At 36.3% G+C, this 9,652-nt stretch overlaps 1 protein-coding gene across 1 annotated transcript in view; it reads left to right on the forward strand.

Moving 5' to 3' along the window:
- Positions 1 to 7,046: 7,046 nt before the first annotated feature.
- ZPLD1 (zona pellucida-like domain containing 1) overlaps positions 7,047 to 9,652 on the forward strand; it is a 20,857-nt gene continuing 18,251 nt past the window's right edge. Inside the window, exon 1 of the mRNA XM_009070060.1 lies at positions 7,047 to 7,152. Within this exon, the coding sequence (XP_009068308.1) occupies positions 7,047 to 7,152 (106 nt within the window). The remainder of the gene's footprint in view (positions 7,153 to 9,652) is intronic.

Here is a 9,652-nt window from a genome sequence, read left to right on the forward strand (position 1 = left end):
TTATGTAGGTTGGAAGAACAGAATAGAAATCAGCCTTTTTTTGTTATGCTCAGGAGATGTCATTTTGTGCATTTTTGTATGTGGAACTTCAAGCTGATTTGTGTTTTCACATTTTATTGAGGTATCTGTGACCCATGGAGCTGGAAAAATTATTTCTATCAGAAACTTAAAATTTTTAGCTTATCTATCAGATACATATTTAGGTACTTTTTTATGACATGATGGATGTGATTTGGAAAACACTGACATTTCCTTAGGTTGTTAAAATAAATGTCTGGAAGAAAGGTCTAAATATGCTATTGAAGTCATTTCTGTGGGACAGTGAAACAAGTATTCTGACAATATTTTAAGTAAAATTCAACTGTTCCATCACTAAGCATAGCTACAGTAAAAATAATGGGGAACAGGGTAGGGGGAAGGTGGCACATTTGAAGAATATTAGTATTTCACTACTGGATGTAGGAAAAGCTAGAGTAAATCTGATATTTAGTACAAAACAGCTGATGAACAATCTACTCCATGACCTCAACAGGCTTAAGTGAATAAATTTAAATAGATCTAAGTCTCTGGCTTGTTCAACAAGTGTTTTTTAGATGTATTTATGCTTTAATATCAGTATTTCTCCAACAGTCTGTCTCCTTGGAAGAAGATATTATGCTGCTTTGTATAAACCTGTTGGAAATATTTCATATAGTCATAATCTTCACTTGATCACTGTTTTTCTTTTTACATTGCAAATATGCAGTTGACTTAGTTTCTTTTCAGACTAGATTAAGAAAATCTCAGTGCATCCAAGGATTTGTTGTAAAAATGGAGACAGACAAGTATACTAAGGTACAATATTTAAAAGTTTATTATGAATGTTTTGAAATGTTAAAATGTAGATTTTTTTTTTTTTTAAACAGCTTATTTTCCGTACGGTACACCAGTTAAATTTCCCTAGTCATTAGGCAGGTGAAAAAACAGTCTCAGCAGGAGTTTTGCTTATCTGAGGCTATGAAATGAAGCTCCAGATGGACCTATGCTAGTGTGTATCTCTCCTGCACACCTGATTTTATAGGTTCAAGAGCGCTGCATGGCTGTAAGGCTTCTATTATTTACCCAACATAGACATTTAATTCTCACTACCAGTAATAAAATTCACAAAAGACAGACTGAGCTGTGTCTTTGGGAAGCAGATCTAGGTTTTCAGCCTTTTCAGCTGGGTTTAGAATCATTATTTAATTTCAATTTGTAAGGACACTATGTATTTCTTCCATATAAATATTTTATGTTCTTGAATATCAGTTGCCTTTGTAGTGTGCTGGTCAAAATTTGAAGTCTTTCACATTGAAGTCTAATAATTCTAATGTCGCTTCCTTTTGTGGAAAATAAATGGCTCTTTCTCAGACCTTTTGGATTTTTATTTTTTGTTCTGTTTGAGCGATTATTGCAAAAGGACTGGAAAATAAACCAGAATTTTTTAAACTTTAGAAGCAAAGCAAAAGCTTTTTATATTGGTTGCTTTTTAAAAAGAAAGAAAAAAAACTTGTTCCCCAGTCTCATTTCCTATTTCTGGAAAATGACTGTCCATTTTCCTTGGACAGTGTAGGCACAAAACACACTGTAGGCACAAAACATCTTGGCATTTGAGATTTAACCTATGATTTAGACTTTGTCAGGTAAAGCTCGTGTTCAATTCTGGTAGAATTTTGATTATAGAGGGGCTCCAAGCTTTGACCCAGCATTTAATTATAAATCTGATGTAGTGTGGAGCTAATACAGGATTCCTGTTCTTAAATCTTAAATTGAGGTTAAATATAGGATAGCAAATAAGAATGTGCCATTCTAGGGCCAAATAATTGATACTGAAGGCAACTCTATGCCTGACTACATGTGTGTATCTAATGCGTGGTCTTACTTGTATAGTCCACAGCTGCTCTATCTGTTCTGAATAGCTACAAGAGAGAAATTAGTTTACTTATTTAAAACAAAGCTCTTTTCCCATTTTGATGGAGAAAAAAAAAATCAGCTGTTTCTGTACATTCTGAGGTGCATTGATTTCCGATGATCTTGGTTTTATTATTTCCTCATATATGTCAAATTATTGCATTTGTTGTAGTTCTGTGCTGTGAGCACAGGTTTAGCTCCATCAGTTTTAGTCCTCTGTTTAGGAAACTTCTGAATTTCAAGATACACGTGTGCCTCTGTCTGTGTATATTTGCTGTGTATTATATGTGTGTCTATGTGTGCATGTCTGCATAAGTTTATTTTTTCAGTTTTGCAAGGTGTTAGAAATGGGATAGCACTATGGAGTCTGAAATCACAGAAATCTATAAGAAAAGATATGCTGTGTTTTAAAGTCTCAGAACCAAAGATTATCCACAAGCAGAGGTAAATGTTATAGTTGAAATGTGCCTTAAAGTTCTTTGTATCTCAGGTGCCCTTTTCCCTGTAACAAACCTTTTGAAAAAAAGGCAATTATCACCTTTTGGTAGGCTTATCTTCAAAACAGCTACTGTAAAGATCCAAGTCCTGTTTTATTTGCATCAGAAGACCCAACAAGATAAAGTGGAAATAGTGAAAACGTGATCTGGATAATTCATTGCAATGGGATGTACAAATTAAAGAGAAAGTTCCACTGAAGAACTTGAGGTAGAAAAGTATTCCTCTGGTTTTGTTCACTGGCTTACTTTTAAGTGATGGCAAATGATCTAGTATGTGTTTAGAGGCAAAGTGGTTCTGGATGACCTGAGAGCAGCACAGTTAATGTACTTCACAACTATTCACAACTTGAGTGCACATGCAGGAGCAAGTGTGGCAGCAAGACAAATGTAAACCAGAAAGACAAGGAACTATTTTGTCATGAGATGACTGAGAAGTAATCATTGAACTATGTAATGATAATTTGAAAATATTTTTATGAGTAGAAGTAATGTTTCTATTCCATTACTTGTAGACACCTAATGTACATTGCTAGAGAATATTTAGGCAGGCACTTGATATGTATGAAAACACTTATAAATGTTCTACCAGCTTTAGTATGTGCTTATCACATCTATAATTTTCTTTCAGAAGTTTTCATTATTACTATTAACTGTTTTTTAAAAGACTTATCCAGTCAGAAGGCATAAAGATCACCATATTATTCTGAAAAACTGCCACACCCTGTGAATGAAAATTAGAAAATAAGCAGTAGATTATAGGAAGTTCTCATAAAATACAGGATGAATATTTGAAATAGGTAATATACTCAGAAGTCAGCACTGGCTCAAAAATTAATTTCAGTAAAAATGTAGAGCTGAATCAGTGAATGCTGTTGACAATGGAAAATTTTTGAAAATCTCTTTTGAGAGGATGAGATAGAAGTGAAATGAAGGCCAGGTGATGAGAGAGGAAAGAAGAGGGCATTTAAATATGTCAAACCACTTCTTTTCCATGAAATTAAATTCCTAATTTGGCCTCAAAAATGTGTTTTATTTAAATTAGAAACATCTTTACTTGGAAATTCTGTGCAGGTTTTCTGGCATGGTGAAGTTTATCAAAGCAGGGCTAAGGGCTTCGTAAAAAGATAACAGTTCAGTTGAGGACTGCGTGTTGCAACTCTAACCTCTTTGTACTGTTCAATCCTATGCAGCACCAAACAGTAAGACCTGTGGCTGTGACTCAGTGCTGAATATATACATAGCTCTGGTCAGCAGGGATTCATGCCCAGACTATTTCAGCCTTCTGGAAATTTACTCTCATTTTATTACATTGAAACTTGGATATGTTGGGCTGTCTTTCCTTTGAATTGACTGTTTTGGAAATCTATGTGAAGCATGGTCTCTGAGGTGATTTATTTAATCATGTTTGATAGTTATTTAAATCCCTGGCTGTCTCTTTGTCTGTATCTGACCTTTAAAGTTCTTTTGTTCTAGGAATGCTTGAGATAGTTGTCATGTGAACTCCTTTTCCTGTTAATGAAAATCCTGCACATGGATTTTTTACTTCTGCTCGCAAGCCAAGGGAAAGAATGATTCTCTTGGTAAACAGAAATTACAATTTCTCTGTTCAACAGAGAAAACTGGAGATGAGGTCTGCAGAGCATAAAAGAAAACTCTTGGTACATCAGTGAAACCTGGTATGGGCCTGTCAGTTAGGAGTTTCATAGATAGAATGGGTCACATTTCTTTTGTTGACATCTTTTAGTCATGAAAGTCATCTTAACAGCCAAATATGTTTGCTACTAGAGCAAAGAAACACATTTTTTTTTCTTTGAAAGCACCAAGAGCTGTATTCCTTGAAAAAGGTTTAAAGAATTGCATACTAAGTTGAAGAGAACCAGGCAAATATCTTCCACGGGAACTTGACTCCTGGATTATAAATCACCCCATTCCTGACACTTGCGTATTATTTTCCTTTTTTTGTACGTGGAATTTTAATTTCGTATTCATATGCAGGAAATAAGATTGATGTTCCTCTTACTATTTCGATGAAACTTTTATCCTTCTATAATTGTATTGTTCAGCAGTATCAGTATGGTACAAATCTTTTGGTTATGATGCCTTCTACATTTGAGAGACTGAAGTTCAGAATTTCTGTTGAGAAATAACTTGTCAGAGGCCTTTAAGAGTTGGCTGAAATGTAGGAATGGCTGCCTTGGTTCCTGCTGGGGTGGGCAGATAGGTGATGTTGGCCTCTCAGTGTGCTTTCTAGCCCTACAGTTCTCTTGAGAAATAAAAAAATAATGCATGTTCCTAACTTATTTAACCAAAATCTGCAAGAGTCAGCTCAGCTGGTGATGTGGATCTGCATGTTGATCCATTTGCAGATGAGTCAATAGCTAGAAAGCAAGTAGGACATAATTGGTTGTGTTGAAATCTGACTTGCTATGAATACAGCTAGAGAAATAATGCTATAAATACTTAATGTCTTAATTCAGATTTGTTCCTTAGCAATCATCTTTCCTTCCTCCAAAATGCAGCAGCTTAAGTTAAGTTTAATTATTAAAATTTTAGAATTTATTATAAGTTCTTCTTTTCATCTAAAATAATAGCTATGGCTTTGTAAGTGGCATCTTTCATTAAATTCATTTCAAACAGTTTGGGGTTTTTTGGTAGCGAAAAAAAATCACTATGGATATTAGAAAATTGAAGTCAGATTGAGACCTTGGAAAATTGCCCTTGATATATACCATTGAAACAGACATTAGGAATCAGCTCAGATACAAGAGAACAGTAACAGCCACTTATCGATGCTGTACAAGCCGAGGTAAGGCTACAGGACACTGGAGAAATGCCAATTTTCTGAAGGAAAGAAGTGTTCCTTTCAAAATAAAGTATGAATTTTCATAGTAAACGAACCAATAAAACACTGCCTTACTTTTCCACCTGAGAGTAATGGAGAGGGTGAGGAGACCATGAAAATAGAGATATTTCATAGCAACCCAGTTAGAAATTACATTTTCTTTATGTTTATTTTTTCACAATTATTCATCAGCATTAGCTGCAAGTGTTGTTAACCTCCACAGGAATCTAATGGGAAAAGAGTAAAGGGTTAAAGAGTGTTTTTGTTTAGAGCTTTGTATCCACCTGAAACTAAAAGGAGGTTGTATTGTTGCTGTAAGTCACATGTTGAGGAAGTTGTGCAGAGCTTGGTAGCAGAACTGCTTTTGGATGTGATAGCAAAAATTATACCTGACTTACAAAGCCTGCTTGCTGAGAGGAAGCTGGTGTTTCCAATTCTGCATCTTTATTCTGTGTCCTTCCATGCAGAATTACACAGGAATCAATGGCTGTACATTTGGACATACCTTTGACATTTTAGCAGAATCTGGCTCAGTGTTCTGTTGTAGCTTATCTGTTAGTTGACAAAGCACTTAGGAGTGTCCTCTAAGGGTCTGTCCTTTAACACAAGGTGTTAAATCTTAGGTTTGTGTACACTGTGGGCATTGTTTGAAAACTAGTAGAAGCACTTCTGTCATTGAGAAGATTTTAAGTCAGACTGCTCTGTAGCCATGGAAGATTCCAGTTAAGAGTGAGGGTTTGCCTCAAATGTTCTCTCCATGTGCTGTTGCCAGCTCTTCTCAGCAATGTACAACAGCCCCTTCCCATGCCAGATATGGCTGCATTTAGGTGTGCTGCATCTCTGGAGTTTGCAAATGTCCTTTATCCACTTGGAGAAACATGATGATCAACAACATCTCTGTAGTCTTAGAGAAAGCAAAACTCCTAAGCCTTAGAATCACTCAGTTCCTGTCTAGGTTGCGTTTTGGGGTCTACATCAGCAGATATATTTCTAGAATGACAAAATCTCATAAATAATAATAAAAAAGAAATAGTGCGCTTGGATTCATGGACAAAAATCTCAGTATTTTGGGACACTTTTGACAAAGGCATGTATCAGAATTTCTTTCTTTTGGTTGTGCTAAATACCATAGGTATTACATCTTGGAGCTTTCCTCCCAAAAGGAATAATTACTCAAAACACTAGAAATTCATGTGTTTTGATCTCCTGATCTGATTGCCAGATACAATTCAAGTAGATGCAAGTGTCTGTACCAGCTTTTTATATGCATGTGTGCTTCAAAGAACAAATGTTTGGCAAATAGATTTGAACTGATTTTTATTCTAAGATCTTGAGCCTGAGGATTTCTCAGCCAGCCATTTATCTGCATGGTTTTCAAGGACTTAGAACAATAGTTTTATTTTAGCCAAGATGTCTTTCTCAAGGAATTTTTACACTGAAACATCAAAAAAGTTGTTGGAGTTTAAATATGTAAACAATTCTAATCTATCAATGTATTTTAGGGATTATTTTCCCCCTTTTATATCATCCTTTTTTTTTTTTTTTTGCCACAGGTTATGATTAAAAGTTGTAGAAGTGAATAAAAGTTATATATTACTTACTAGTAGAGAAATGGGCCCTGCTGTCTGTGACCTCTTTCCCATAAGCTTGTGAGCTTTATCCCCAGTTCCTTTGCTGAAGACCATCACCTCCCGAGTGGTTAAATGCCTGCACTAAGCATCTTTAATGCAATGAACAGATGTGTGTAATAACCACTTAATGTTTTGCTAGGTTTTGCAATGGAACAGGTATGGTTACTGCTCGTGCTGACGATTAAAGTGCTTTCAGTGACTGCTCAGTTCAATGGATACAACTGTGATGCTAACCTCCATAGCAGGTTTCCTGGTAAGTGTTTAATAGACTTTTTTTCTAATGGCTTCTTTATTGTCTTGGTTCAAAGCAGTGCTTATTTTTAAATACAGAGCTTTAAATCTGTCTGAAGCCTGGGGATAGGAGTCCACATTAAGAGAGTATTAACTATCTTGGTGACAATGAACTTCCCTAATGTTGCACTTCACTTTCTTCTTAATTGCACAATGGGTCAAATTCAGCCTAGTAGTAATGCATAAAATTCCCTTCACGTCAGTGGGGTTTGACCTGCTTTTGCCAGAGCTCTATCCTGTCCATGTCATTCACCAGAAGTCATGTCATTATAAATGTTCTCTATAGATTTAAGACTCTTAAACTTCTAACTGGGTTTTATTTCAATATTTTTTGTGGCTTTGTGTTGTTTGTATTTTTTGTTTGCTTTTGTTTGTTTGTTAGTTGGTTGGGTTTGTTTGGGCTTTTTTTTCCTGAGTGAGAGAATATACTTATGTCCTTTAGTGAAATAAAGAAATATATATCTATTTTTAAACAACATTAACTTGATGGCAAAATTTAGTGCCTCATTTCAACATTAAGTGCTTGGTTAGACATATCCCATTGCTTCACCTGTCCCTATGTATGATGTATGCTCATGCCTCTGAGAACATGGGAATTAAGTAATTTTGGGGACATTGGATATTCAGAGCTGTTAGTACAATGAAAAATAGAAATGAAATGTCAGTCTTAGTGACATGCATACCAGGGTTTACTCAGCTAAAGAATCCTTTGAGTCTCTATTACATTGCTTATCCTTCCTGCTTCAGTGGTATCTTGGGCACAATAATAATAATATTGGAAAAGGCTGTGAATACTGTCTCTCTCACATCTTTGTTTCTGAAGTAGCAATTGAATAGTTTAGTGATGAACTCTCAGTATAGTATTATACTGTAATACCTTTTGATGTTGTTGCTTTCTGAGTCATAGTAGTTTTGATTATTTTTTTCAGGAAGGGTCAGCTCCTTTATTAAGTCAGCAGAAAGCAGAAAGTATTTTTATTGTTTCCTTTGTTACCACCACACTGCTAGGTGCTTTGTTGACATAAAGGCCAACAGTGGGTTTGATCCTTTCGCTTAGACGATATGAAGAACAGAGAAGGAAGACATGCAAAGAAGATCATATATATTGTCTCCATTCCTGACAAAATCAAAGTTTAGCTGGGTATTTCAAAAGCTACTCATACATTCCTCTTCTTAGCCACAAGTTTTACAGACTTACCACAGAAGCATGGGTAAATTTTGCCCATGTGCCTCAGATCTACTTTTTGAGGTTATTTTATTTAATTGTGGTGGGGCTTTTTTGTCATTCTTTCAGGCTTCTTGAGAGGATTGCAACAGCTAGAGGGAAATTCAGATATCTCTTTTCATGTTTTAAAATTTTTCTCAGGTCATTTATTGCACCAGGCCTGTGCCGATGTTTAATATTTGCAATGTGATACCTGTGAATTGAATTCAGCTCATATTGTGGGTATTTAGGGGCCTCTTGCAGTTGTGCCTCACAAAAAAGTGTCATCAGATTCCATGTCTGCCAAATCTCAGTGACTTGGGAGAAAATCTGCTTAGCTTACAAGTAAACAGATTTATTTTGTTTTTAAAGTGGATGCTAATCACTCCTCACTGCCCATAGGAGCTGAGAGTGGAGTCCCACTTTTTCTTGTTTGTCAGTTGAGAGTCAAAGGTTGGAATTTAACCAACAGTCTTAATGCTGAGTTTGAGAGCTAGGAAAGAAAAATAATTTTGTTTTAGTAGTGCATTTGAGATGGAGGTAAAAATCAGAAAACCCTTTCGTCCCCAAATGTGGCAGGTATTAATTTCAATGTGCAGAAGGGTCTGCTGTGTAATGGGCTGGGGCTAGTGGAGCTGGGGGAGTCTGCTGGAACTCATCTTCCTGAGTTTAGGCACCTCAGAAGATGGGGGAGAGAGCCTCTGCAGGGAGAAGGAGCTCTCCCTATGCTGGCTCCCCCAGCACTTGGCTCAGGCTGTGGCTTTGAGGGTGCTGCCTCAGAGCCTTCAGGATTCAAATGTAGGGGCAGAGGTGAGAGAGAGGTCAAAAAGGAGAACATTTTGAAACAAGTACCTCCCCAGGCTGAGAAACTAGTCACAGAACCTGCTTATGAATTGGCTTTACTCCTGTTCCTTATTTGTTCTACACTAGGAATCTTCATTAGCGTCAGCTTGAATTCCAAACGTGGGACAAAAATGGTGTGCAGCTACCAGAGAAGCCATTGGGCTTTGAAGTTGTCTGCTCTTTTTCTTTAAACGTTGTGAAGAACAGAAGTTGTCTCCAACAAAGAGGAGAAATTAAGCCTTCCTAAAGGAACCATGGAGCTCATCCATTTTTCATTTGTTTGTGCTTTCGTCGTTCATTGCTTAGGTGATTGCATAGGAATGGTGCTGCATAAATAGGCTGACAATCAGACAGGACTTTTGTTTCTGTAGTTTGCAGGTTTGTTTTGGAATTTAGGTATGCAATAGTCAGCAGG

This window comes from Acanthisitta chloris, unplaced genomic scaffold (assembly GCF_000695815.1).
Source record: "Acanthisitta chloris isolate BGI_N310 unplaced genomic scaffold, ASM69581v1 scaffold7832, whole genome shotgun sequence".
In the NCBI taxonomy this organism is placed as follows: domain Eukaryota; kingdom Metazoa; phylum Chordata; class Aves; order Passeriformes; family Acanthisittidae; genus Acanthisitta; species Acanthisitta chloris.